General features: G+C 40.9%; 1 protein-coding gene across 2 annotated transcripts in view; it reads right to left on the bottom strand.

Moving 5' to 3' along the window:
- ADAMTS2 (ADAM metallopeptidase with thrombospondin type 1 motif 2) overlaps positions 1-13,648 on the bottom strand; it is a 191,106-nt gene that overhangs the window by 27,353 nt on the left and 150,105 nt on the right. For both annotated transcript variants that reach the window (XM_074915931.1, XM_074915932.1), the window contains exons 6-10: positions 11,642-11,798; positions 10,699-10,804; positions 8,896-9,039; positions 6,852-6,984; positions 5,233-5,346 (exon numbers count right to left, since the gene is read on the bottom strand). In XM_074915931.1, coding sequence (XP_074772032.1) covers positions 5,233-5,346; positions 6,852-6,984; positions 8,896-9,039; positions 10,699-10,804; positions 11,642-11,798 — 654 coding nt within the window. The remainder of the gene's footprint in view (positions 1-5,232; positions 5,347-6,851; positions 6,985-8,895; positions 9,040-10,698; positions 10,805-11,641; positions 11,799-13,648) is intronic.

Raw genomic sequence — 13,648 nt, 5'->3', positions numbered from 1 at the left:
GGATTGTTTACTTATGGCTTTAGAGAGGTTTGTTTGAACGAGCAGTTTGAGTCGTTGGGCCCTGTGCAGCAACGGGACCATTCAGAGATGCAGGGAAAGCTGGCAATGCATCAGCTTGTCAGTACAAATTTCAGCTGGGCTTGGAAGCAGATGAGATGTGACAGCTCCTGGTCTGTGCTTGCTTAAACATTCTTTTATCAGGGTTCTGCACCCCGCAGGTGTAAGGTCCACAGCAATCACTGAATCCATTTCAAGAGCCACATCGTGTATGTTCATTACGTGATGATCCAGCGCTTGGATTCGGCAGAGGACAGGGAGACACATGTGATGCTGTGTTTTCCAAACTCTTTTCCCTGTTTTAGCCAGGAACAGGGACATGTGGGTTTGCAAGAGCCACTAATAAACCACCTATCTGACACTGTGACTAGTCCCTGAACTGGAAGGCAAACATGGAAAAGTGTTATTGACTTTGCTGTGTAAAGGAAAGAGCAGCACTGATTTTTACTGGAGAAGCTGGTCAAATGCGGATTGTCGGGAAGCTGGGGCAGAGCTATTAGGAGACAAACATTTGTGTAAAATGAGTCATCCCCGGCTCTGCCTTTTTGTTTGTGGTTTAAAAGAAAGGAGCCTACATAAAACAAAATGATTCACAACTGAGCCTTACTCTGTGCAGACCCATGCAAGGAAACACGTGAGAAGGTAAAACCAGAGATGGAGCAATCTCCAGTGTAATACAGGAAGCTAGAGCCAACCCTTCCTATTGCTACTATATTAACTAAATAATGAGGTGGAAAAGATCCCATTTCAATCACAATTCCCTTCATAAACAGGGGGTTTCATTTAAAGAGTGAAGCATATTAAAGCAGGGGTTTTTTTAAATGAGGAAAAAAACCCCATGGGTAAATGCAAATTGTTTTCTTAGTGGAAGACAAGATGACTTCTTGCAGTCTCGCCTATTTTTCTGGCAAACAGGACAGTCCAAAACAAGTGCAATTTCCAGGAGAGGAAGCTTAAATCTCTTGCAGTAAAACATTCCACTGCTGTTTTCAGCAGTTCTTTGAAACAACTGCTGTGGACGCCAAAAAAAGAGCCAGTGTGTTCCTGTGGGCTTAACGCATCTGCAAGTTAATTTTTCAAGAAAAGACCTGCAGATCTTCCGTGAGTATCTCTACTATTTTATGCCATGCAGAAACTGGCAACTCTCCTATCTCTTCACTTGACACCCCAGTTATCTACCAGGTAACCCCTCGTGCTGCACCATGGCTGGTGGCCCTCAGCTCTCCCCTCTCTCCTGAGATCGTATCAGGAGAGAGTTACTTATTTATTTGTACTTCCCATCACATGCAGGTTGGCCCGCTCTCCTCCATCTGTTTGAGAATAATTAGTTGCAAGGGATAAACTGAAAGCTCTAGTGCTAAAGTCTATCCTAAGCCAGTAAAAGTTTCTTCAGTGGAGAATCAAGTATTCTCACTGTTTCTGTGGTGACTAACACAGCATACACTTACCCATCTGTCTCCTGTCTCCGAGAGAAGCTGAGGTCAGCTTTCTCAGTGGGAAATTATCTGGATTGCTTTGAGTACACATTAGTGTTTTCAGAAACCTTTTTTCTCAGTCCATTTTTCTTCTCAATAATATCTATTTATTTCAATATTTAATCATTCCCTTCCTTTCCTGACAGACTAAAAAATCATTCCAAGTTTGACTCAGATCGTCGTATTAGCATGGTGCAAGTGAAGAGAATACCTTCTACGTTTGTGCTGGATCCTTGGCACATAAAGCAAATCCAAGAGCAACATCAGCTCAGCTGGCAGGGGCAGGTACCAGGTTTTTACCTCTCTTCAAGAAAATAAACAAAGGAGGCTCAGGTGGTGCAAACCTTTGTGTTAGTCACTGCAGCAAGCAGATGGACTCGAGCATGCGATCTCCTTGCATGAATGACTTTGGGTTTCATTTCTATCCTGCAGAGAACAGTTAGCTACTTCAGCCGATATAAATGTCTCCCCAGAAGAGTAGTAGTTTAAAAAAAAAATGGAACAACTAAAACTGATGATACATTTCTGACAGTTGTCTGGCTTCAGAAGCCTGAGGCTAATGGTGGAGCTGACAGAATTGTATACAAGTAAATAAATTATCAGATGAAAGCATATGTTTTCTTTTCATCCACAGAATGCTATGCAGAGTTAGGCTTTGCACAGTTATGCCTCATCTTCATGGTTTACTATAGCAATTTATGAAGTGTCTTTGACTTCACATTAAGGCTCTGATCCTCCATGTGCTTAACTTTACACACTGGAGTTATTCCATGGAAGTTAATGTGACCATTCAGACACATGCAGAAATTACAAGTGAAGTAATTGCAAGTTGCTGCATCGTCAAAGCTTCACAAAATTGACACAGTCTTCTCTCTTGCTATTGAAAACTCAATCCAGTTTAAAAAAGATCAGGCTGGGAACAATATAAAATATTCTATTATTTCCTTTAGGATTCTGTCAAAACTAGTTTTCTTCTCTGCCTGAGAAGCTCTAAGATAATATTTTATTTTTCTGTCCCTAAACCCAGCAAATTATTAGTTTTCTGCCAGTTAACATAATGGTTGTTCAATGTCTCCATTTGCACAAGGAGACTTATTAAAAAGTTTTTGAAATGGCAGAACCTCACTCTTTCAGCAACTTATTTCAAATAACCACATGCATAGAAAAGCTTACATACATTTACATATCTTTACTTAAATATACATCTCTGTGTATGCGTACATACACACACACAGACAGCATTAGAAAGTCTGATCTTCCTTCCATTTCTAAGGGTCAGTGCCTCGGGCCGAGACACAGCCTGGGCGTGCAGAGACAAGGCCCTTATCAACACCCTTGTTGAAAATGAGCTTCAGATCTCATGTCCCCACGGGTGTTCTTGCCCCTTGATCGGCACTTGGGAAGGAGGCAGCTGGACTGGATTCTCCTCAATAGCATCTGCTAAGTTTGGGCAAGTGAAAAGACAAGTTATCAGTTATCTGAACACCAGGCTTAGGTGAGAACATCTACGCACCATACGCCGTGTTAGTCTCCCGAACATCGCTTTCATTTCTGGCATTCGGTCCCCTCAGCTGCTGCAGAGCCAGGATGTTTCTTTGACACATCAGCAGTGTTGTGATTGGTTTGAGCTTAAAATAGGCTCTGGGAATTAGTGGTATGAAATCATGAAAACTGCAAGTCTCTAAAGTGGGAAACAAATGGATCTTTTTGAATCAACATCTTTAATTGCTTATGTTTCTGTTCTTTTCTTTTCTGGCATTATTCCAAAGAAAATAGTGGATCAAGTTTGAAGTTATTTCCTTCTTCCTCCTCATGTGCTGATGAGGTATCATAGGAGATGTATCTTAAAGGAGGCTGCCACACTGCAACCGAGGCCCAGCTTTGGGCAATATATGCATTTTACGGTCCCTGTTCTTTCAGGTACGTCTCTGGTATTGTCCAAATCAATGAAGAGAGTGAACAGGGGAAGGCCAAATCAAAGGCAGGGATGAAAAGGAAAGGAAAAGATGGAAAAGGACTGATCTGATGTGCCTGTATTAAAAGCACCAACAACTAATAAATACAGTGGTCAAATGCTGAGCTCAGATATACAGTCAGCTGTATAACCTTCATAACTCATGCTATTTTAAAAAAAATGTTTAGCTCAGACTGCTGAGCCTTATCTAACAAAATGGTTTTCATTTTATATCATTTTCTCAGGTTCTCCTGGAAGGTTGCAATAACTTTATTTATCAAAAAACTGGGACAGCTCCTCTGGGAGTCAAACAGTCATAGTTCTATCATCTACTGAAACTTCAGAATGTGCACATACTCTCTTGCATCTCCACTGAACTAAAAAGCCTGGCTGGCTGCACAGTTTGCTGAAGCCTTGGATCCCAAGTTCCAGTCCAGAGAAAATTTTTACAGCTGAGTTGCATAATATCCTGACAAACTGTTTATAATGGAAGCACTGACAGATCCTTAACTGTATGGTTTCAAGTTTTTTTTTTTCTTCTCATTTCTGTTCAAATACTAATATGAATGAATGGCTTGGCAAAGAGGGTGATGCAACAAAATGGAATATAACTGTATTTTTCTGGGGGGTTCATGAATATTTTTAATGCAGAAAACAGAAAAGTGAATCCAAAGAAACTGTCTAAGATTTTGGATTGTAATTTAAATATATATATTTTCAAACAAGAAACAAAGCTGTTATAACAGGAATAATCTAAAGAAGAGAAAAACAGAAGGGAGTGGTTTATATAGACCATGACTTGATAGGGAATTAATTTAGCATTACATTATGTTTTCATAAAAAAGACATTTCAAACTATAACAGCAGCTGCTAATACGGTTCATTTATCACATAAATGATATCATCCATTGGGTTTTACAAAACATCTTTCCAAGTAGCGACACCTTCCTCTCCCCCTCAGTCACTGCATCCAAAGCCCAGGGAAGCCAGATTTTTTCAGCAGACTTCAAAGGACTTGGAGTTCAGATCTGCCTCCAGCGTGGCGTGATCTCCACAGAAGGATAACGGAGACCTGGAGCAGGTCCAGCGTGGTGGCTGCGGGGTCGGAGCTGTCTGAGCTCTTGCCACCTCACACCTTCCCTCCACAGTTCTTCATGCTTGCCTTGACTCTCATCAAGCCAGCAAACCCACCTCCGCAAATCTGCCCTTCTCTCTTCACAGACCCTCTCTGCCATCAGTTTTGTTCTCTCTAGCTGGCACTCGAATCCCACATCCATCCCTTCCCATGGGTCAGCCACAGCAGCCTTAGCTTGGCAGTCATCTCCAGGACCTCACTGCACCCCCAGCACCAGGGAGGTCAGTCAGCATCACGACACCACCACTGACACAAACACCACCCCCCGACCTCACACAAATCGCAGACGAGAGGGAATTTCCCCATTTTTGCCTCAAAGACTTGTAAAGAAGCTCGGGGCAATCTGCAGATACCTCCACGCCTTGCACGAGGATGGAGTTTGATGGTCACGGAGCTGCCATGCAGGCCACAGCAGCCCTGGCCCCTGCCTCCTCCCCTCACACTACCCAACTTGCATTCATGAGTTTGCCCCACATCACAGCAGATATCAAGTCTTTCAGATGGGTTCTTCTTCTCTTCTTCCCCTTTATTTTAAGGGGAACATCCCCAACTGCACATGAACACGTGTGAACACACGTGAGCGTGCACGTACACAGAGCACCCGCTCTCACCTTTCCCGGTGCACACATGGTCCCGTCCAGCGGAGGCCCTTTCTTTGTTTTGCAGAAGTAGGGGTTCTCGGGGTGGCTACACCACAGCTGCTTGCAGGGATCAAACGTACGGAACTGAAATACAAGAAAAATCAGAGTAGAATACACTTAGAGAGAGCTCCCACTTGAAACTGCAATAGAAACTGCAGCACAGTGGGGTTTTTCCTTTCCTAGCTGTAAAATGCCAGCTGTTATCACTGATTCCTGAGGATCGCTGCAGTGTCTGTGGATTGAGGAGCACATCTGAGCTTTCATGCAAAATCATCAGTGACTTTGAAGGGAGATCCCTCCTGCATTCGATGGAATAAAGTCAGGCAAAAATAGTTTTACACTAGTGACAAAAGGCAGCCTGGGCAAGGGGGAAACCAGTTCCCCCAGATGGTAAGAGACACATTGCCTTTTCTTACAGCTTTGCCAAACAGTGCTGCTTCATTTGGCAAACAAAACAAAAAATCCTTGAGTACTCATGAGAGAGAGAAATGAGCTGCTCAGACTGTCGCTCAGCTGTTGCAATCACCTTCTTAGGAAGATGAAAATTTGAACTCAGGACCCTGATCTAATTAATAAATCAGCATTTTACCTACAACACAAGAGCTTATATAGTGGAGGATGAGAACCACCCACCACACAATATACTAAAACATGACGTCTGGACAGGCTTTTGGCTATTCTGAACAAAGAAGAATTGAAAGCCTCTGTCTCCCAGGCTCTGGAGAACGGCTGTAAGAAAAGACACTCTTTGGCTAAACATTCTTCCAAGGCAGCATCAGTGGGAATTGTGTCTCAAGACACAATACTACAGCTGATGCTTTAAAGATTCTTATCCATTATCTAGAGACACTGCTCAGCACACATATTCCTGCAGATGGGAATGAAAGACAAAATGTTATGTGTTAGCAGCTGCCACACCAGCTGACAACATCCCTTTCCATTTCATATTTTGTCCTACTTGAGGAGCTGGAGGTGGGAGGCACAGCCCCCACCTCCCCAACTGCAGAAGACTGCTTTCTGAGGCCAATCCACTGAGAATTGCACTAATCTTGCCTTGCTTTAAATTTGGAATTTGTCTCTTGTTTTTCTAGTTCAAGAGAGCCAACCATGTCATCAAGAGTCCTTGCAAGCTTCTCTACTCGCTGTCATGCTTATTTCCTCATGCTAGGCATCAAAACGCATCACACTTTCCATAAAATTGGATCATAAAAGCATACTGATCTGTGTTAGTACTACAAGATGTGCCACCAAATCCATCTTCTTCACATCTGGGTGGGAGTTTTGAGCAAAATAACTAGCTGCCAGCAATAGGAGGTTCAATAATGCAGCAAGCTTGTTTACTTGAAGTCTACAGCTATTTATGAAACTACAGAATAATTATTTCTGTAACTCCAATTTAAAAAAAAAAAAAAAAGAGATACTTAAAATAACATATTTGTCAACATTCAGTTGTTATTCCTTGCTTACAGCTAAGTGGGCACAATATCTTTCCTTGTGGGCTTCGCTACACTGTCCCTATTATTGACATTTCAGAGACACTTACAACACTCCTGGATGAGAAATAGCAGAAGCCAAATTTAAGTACTCACAGCTGTGCACATCATGTAGCCCAAACCAAAATCAAAACGGCACTGCTCATTCATGGAGTAGTGAATTCCTGGCAGCTGTGGAAGGGAAGGCCAGTCATGTTCGAAGGGATCATCACGCAGACAATCATAGGAACTGCAACAGGCAAAAATTACAGTAACAGATGGGGCTGTGAGACTTGCACAGTGTTTGTGGTTTCATTGCCTTTTTGTTCCAAACAAAACAGAGCCTACAATTTCTCAGATGCTGGTTGTGAAGAGCAGCTAATATTGCAATTACGCTCACATCAACTTTATCATGTTGTATCCACCTTTAACGGATCCTGTATCTATTTTTTTCCTGAAGCCCTTCCATTGTAATTTCCATTTAGTTTGCAGGTAAATTCCTATCAGTCTCCAGGCTCTTTATGTGAAAGGAATCAAAGGAAGAATCCACATGAGATCAAGAAGAAAAGAAAGTTTAATTAATTTTCCATTTGTGGAATTTCTTGCTGTCTGCAACTGTCTTTCAAGTGAAGTTTTAAAAGCAGAGGCCAGGGTAACCATCCGAGATTACCACTCAGCTTGGTGTTTTCCTGTGTCCTTGCTGAGAAGCAGCACCTCATTTACTTTCCTGCCTGCATTAAAACTCAAGTTTGTTCCATGTCTCTGTTTCTCCTGATAGCTCTCAGATCCATCCATAGTTTGTACAAAGTTTCCTTCCTGTGTGACAAATATGGGAGTTTCTCCTCTCCTCCCAAACAGTGAGGACAGCCTGTAACGTACTAGATTGAGATAAATCATGTGGAGGACAGAGGACTGATGTTAATAGCACTGAATGGTTAACAGAGTATAATCATTGGTTAATTCACAAGACCAACACGGTCAACAGTATCTCTGAAATGTCTCTAAGTTATTTAACGGACGTGAGGACACCATACACAAGTCTATTCTGGCAATCATTCAGGTTGCCTTCAAGATACCAATAGCTGAAAGCAGAATTTTGAGGTTAGATTTACTTCAAATCAAACCATCATTCTGCTTTGTTATATTTAAAAATAGCTGTATTTAAAAGACTGTAAAGCAGCTCTCTAGGCCAGATGATTTTTATTTAATAGTTAAAGCTCTAAAGGATCTTACTAACTGAAGCAATCACACTTCCCTCACAATGTTTTTATTCCTCATTGCCATACCCAAGATATCTATGATAATAAAAACATTGACAAAAAGACTGAATCATGTTTACTTCATGTATTTTGCTGCATTTTTTCCTACTCATTTTCAGTTTTTGCTAGTATCCTACCTGTTTCCCCGTATATTTCTGTACAACTTGCATATAACAACAAGAGGAAGATTTATTCTGTACGGAGCAAAACCAGGGTCATAAACATCAATTTGTCAGAGAACACCAGTGCAGATCTAGTGTCCAAAGTATCAGGTTCAAAGGGAAGGCAAGAGACATGGATGAAGCTGTTCAGATAGCTTTTTCATTTAGGGTACTCAAAAGAAAAGTAACAACTGAAGAAATAATTCTAGAATCGTGCTCTATCTATTAAAGTCAAGATAAGCCTTGAGCACTTAAAGGGCAGAATTTGCTCTTTAGGCAGCACCATCTTATCATACCTTGACAGATATCAGAAGCAACAAATGGCCCTTGAAGCCAAATTTGGAATCTGTAAGATAGAGACCATGCTGCTGGGTAGCACAGGTGCTCCTCCAGCTATGGGTTACACTGGGGAGAGGGGAAGGTTAGCAGTAGGACTCGTAATAGTGTCTTCTCATAACCCCTGAGAGGGCAGCATATATACTATCAGTGTCCAGAAAATGCATAGATGTAAATGAAATGAGAACAATTTTAAATGGACTGAAATCAAACTAATTGAGAACTTGCATTAGTATGTGCAACTGATGGGGAAGCATCTTGTTCCCAGTAAGATGGGGTGGGATTCTTTGTTTTATTCAACCGCATCTGAGAAACTAACAAAAGGACAAAGCACAAATGCTAGATGCAGAATTGTTCTTACATGCTTCCTAATCAAAGGAGAGAGGCTGCTTAACAGCTACTCACTGGAGATATCGATTCAGCTCTTGCTGGCTGCAACGGGACCAGTGGAAGCGATGAAAGGCGGCTTGCACGAGGGGGGCCATGATGCTCCCCAGGCGGACTTCGTCTCCACATCTGTTCCCTTGGCCATCATGCTCCATGCCTAAACTGCCTCGCACAGGAGAGAGCCAGCACAGTTACATCGCAGGTGGACTCTGAGTGCCCAAGTGCTTCCACATCCCAAACACCACCAGTGGTTGACTGCAACGAGGTTCAGTCCCATGACCCTTGTCCACATGAGCAAAGTCATGAGAAATAAGACAGGGAGAGACTGAAGCTGAAGAGCTAGGCTGTAGTAGCTCCCACATAGAAGCAGTGACCCTTGAGAGTACTTTCATGTGATTAGCTTAATCCACTTTCAAAATAGACTAGAAACGCCTTCTTTAGACTTCTGTGCACATCCACGTTTGTGAATTACTATGGCTAAACGAATGCATTTCTGGATTAAGGATCTAGTCCACACTCCAGGAGTTTTAACAGAAATTTATTCATACTCCAATCTGGAGCTTCTCAGGAGTTTATCTAACTTGTTTAAAAAAAAAATCACACCTTAGCTTAATTTGAAATAATTTGCAATCATAGACAAGTCCTTTGCATGGAAAAAAAAAAAAAGGCACCACACTGAAGCTAGTTTAGACTAATTGCTGATATTGCGCAGTAGCAACCCCACATTGTTTAAATGTGAAACAGCCTGGAAAGTGTTGGGTGCTTTCTAGAAAATTACCCCAAGTTACACATATTTTCAAATTTCTTTTTGTCCTTATTATGAATATGTTTTCTCCTTTCTTTGTTAGGATCTTATATTGCATTTTTTTTTTAATGAGCACTGTTTGACTAACACGGCCAATATCTGTCCATAATTTAAACCAAATTAACAGATTGGGGCTCAATGCGATTTGAGGAATTACAAACATTCTTCAGTGGTATCTCTTTTAAAGCTCAGTGTATTCTTTTTAATCCTAATTCAAAAATTCTGGAATCAAATACCATCTGGGTATCAATTCTATGTCCCTGCCTAATTAAGATACTTTTACAGTGACTTCACTGGCGATTCTTTTTGTTTAAAGCCTTAATAATTCTGATAAAACAAAGAGAAAAGGGCCTGCAGGCTTTCTTAGGGAAAACAGAATAGATTGAAACTGTTCGGAAAAAGCCTTCTGGGAACTGTTATTCTACCAAAAAGAAAATAGGAAATCAGTGGATGTTCTCTGCAAACAGGGAAACTAAAGCACTCTGGGAGAAACCAAAGCTCTGACAACTGCTGCCTGATCACTGGTTCTAATCACACCAGTAAGTAAAATGATTGCATTTTTTACATGAAATACATAGAACAGTTGTAGCCTCAGTGCTTGGCATCTCATCTCTGTAGAGTATTGCCTCCATTACCAGCAGTAACATACACAGATGATGTGCTTATTTAAATGGATTGTTTTCAAGAATCATGTATTCCACTAACTCAATGAATTCATATTTCATCATTATGAGTACTTTACATTTCCACCAGGAAACTATAATACATCATTCAATCTACTTTCACAGCAGCCCTGGAAGATATTTTGGTATTAGTTCCTTTTTTCATTTGAAAATACCAAAATATAAAGCTTACTTCAGATCATAAAGAAAGCTTTGAGAGGGCTGAGACCTGAAGCCAGAGCTAATCCCGAATGTTGTTTCTTAACATAAACTGCATCTTTTCAATGTCATCGGTGTTTGTCAGTACCAAAGACAATTCAGGGTAGGACACAGGATGTCCACAGTTCTACTCACACATGTCCAGTTTCATGAGCCACCACAAATGCAGATGAAAAACCATCTTCATGGTTGAGAGTGCAGCTTCGAACAGGATGACACATTCCAGTGACTGGAGCATAGCCTGTGAGAAAATGTTCCAGAAAATTAACAAGTATGGAAAGACAATGTGGTGAGAAGCTGTAGGACAAACATCTGTCTTCTGTTGTGACACAAATATAGTTGAAGTGATCCTCTCAAGAGACCTCTGCCCCTGAACATTTAATAACGTGCTCCTCATCTATGAAAGAGAAGAAACCAGCCTGTTGAACAAATTAAAACTGTATTCCTGACTCACCAAGAAAACTGTTGTCACCTCTAGGATATTCTTGCAACTTATCTAAGTGCATGAGGCAACAGGGGCAAAGGACACCACATGCTCAGGAGCAGCTCAGTGCAGTTCCAGCCCTGAGGGAATGCCCCAGCCCTGGGCTGACAGCAGATCTGGTCAACCCAGAAGGAATGGGAGAGCTCTGAGATTTATCCTCTCCAGTGAACAAACCTGATCTCACGGGAAGCAGAGCCCTGAAAAAGGGAAATAAGTGGACAGCACTTGGCCCTGCTGGTCCAGATCTCTCCATAACAATATATTTTGGCAATCCTGCTGGAACACAGCAACAGCTTTGGAGACTTTTTAAAGACAAAATCTATTCTTTAATCTTTGGGCATTTTCAGGACTGTTTACATACAGATCCCATTTTCTTGGCTTCAGCAAGAACAAAGAAATGATCCAATAAATAAATCCACCAGTAAGAAAGGATAAAATAATAAGTGAAGCAGTTACAACTGAAACAGCCCTATGCAGAGCTCTTGGGGGAAGAAAATGTTGACCAAAACTAATCAAAAGATAGACAAACTTTGGATGACTAGCCTTGCTAATTGATAAACACAAACACAAAACGATATCTGATATACAGGTTACCTTGCATGCCAGATGGACCAAAATCCTGCCTCGTGAGAAAGATAGCATGGTCGTGATATTCTGCGTGCCCTGTGTCAGGTTTCTGTTGCAAGTAAGCCCAGCGACACACATTTTCCAGACTTTGTGAAGGGTTCCCAATCTCTATCAGACTCATAGACTGCACATGCACAGGAGAAGAAGACATCAACAGTTATTTATTAAAATCTTGGTTAACTTTTTTCCCAACTTGTTCAAGCACTTCACTAAATATTCTATTTCCATTAAAAGTCTATTCTTAATGAAAAGAAAATTGTGCTTCAGAAACAAATTTTACTGCATCAAGAAATTAAGAAAATATCTAAAGTTCATTCAACTTCTGCATTTAATGAAGTATAAGATATAACAAATGAAAAATAAAAGAACACAGCAGAAGAAAAATAAAAAGATGGGTATTTTAATGACAAAACTGGCACTGCATTGTGCACTGCGTGTTATTATTTCTATGTCTCCCTGGCACCAGCTTGCACCATTACTTCCAGTCTGGATATGCAGCTTCTGACAGAGCCCGTGTTGGAACTGCAGCGGCTCTCAGCCAGCAGAGACTAACCCAGCATGGGGAAGGGTAATGTCCAATGGGCAAGGGAAGCAAATCACAACAAAGCAGAGAGCCAGCACCCAGCCCTGGTTCATCAGCTCCTTTTTGTCGTGAAAATGAGCTGTAGGGCTGTTTTGTCAGACCTTTGAACACCACTGGATGCTCTGTAAGTATAAAAACTAAGTACTTTTTTCAGCTGTACTTGAATCATTACTTTCAGAAACAGCCTCTCCCAATGACTTTCCTTTCAAGTCCATTTTCTTTATCGCATTCCACATCTGAAGATCACTCAGAAGGTAGCACACGTGGTGTGCCATTCTCCCTACAAACCTTACATGGGTGGTGTGCCAACACGGCTCAGCTGACTTAAATGAGCTAACGCATTAGGTGTGGTGCAAAGGACAATCCTCTTGGACAAGAAAGGTATTTCAGAAGCTAACTACTACATTTGTCTTTTTTCAAAATAGTACTATCTTTAAGAATTCCAAGCTAATTCTACTTAACACTGTGCATTGCTACAACTCAAGAAAATTTACTGTATGTGGGATGCTACAAAATGTATGACTAACAGACCTACCCCAGGCCTTCGAGGATTTGTAAGAACTACATATGTGAACCCTGGCTTTTCATTTGCAAAAATTGTATTACCATGACAACACTGTAATCATAACACAAACCACTACAATTTAGATGCTGTACTGTACTGTAAGCATTTGTCATTCCAAAATACCTAATGTAGAGTAAAACCTAGTCCGGGCCAAAAATAAGAGAGAAGTAATATAGTTCATGTTTAAATACAGATGTATTTGACATGTCCTCTAATTGGGTGCATGATGGAGTACACAGAGTATTGACTACATGAAAAAGAAAATCCTCAAAGGGTTGTGGAAGAACAACTGGAATTGATAAAAGTCTGCCAAACTGAGGTCTGATTTTGGCAAAGCTGGGATATTACAATTCTGCAAATGTTCAGAAAAACAAATTAATAAACCAAATAGAGGCACAGTTTGGATTCTGATACCACTGTGGAATGAAAAAGTTGTAATATAATCCCATGCTGGATCATACCGCTTCCAGCCATAATTCCCTTGGAACTGAACTAATAACCATATTTAAATGGTGGGACAGTTGTGGTGCCTTTATTGCATCTTTGTATATTTATAAGAACAGACTTAAACAAACTTTGAGTAACTACTGCAGAGTAAAACTGTGGCTCTTCAAGCAAAAATCCTATTAAGTTAAACAAGGCTTGACCATTGTTGAGGTCTTTAGTAATATCCATCAGTGCTAAAACAAAAACAAACAAGCAAGCAAACAAACAAACTAGCTACATCATCTCCACCTTGTTCTCATTTCTCCAAAGCTTCACAAAAGAAATCAATCCCTTCAAGAACTCAGGGAGAAATCTTACTGCAAGATTCAAAAAGCAAAGC

This window comes from Athene noctua, chromosome 12 (assembly GCF_965140245.1).
Source record: "Athene noctua chromosome 12, bAthNoc1.hap1.1, whole genome shotgun sequence".
NCBI lineage: Eukaryota > Metazoa > Chordata > Aves > Strigiformes > Strigidae > Athene > Athene noctua.
This window is presented reverse-complemented; position numbering and strand designations above follow the sequence as displayed.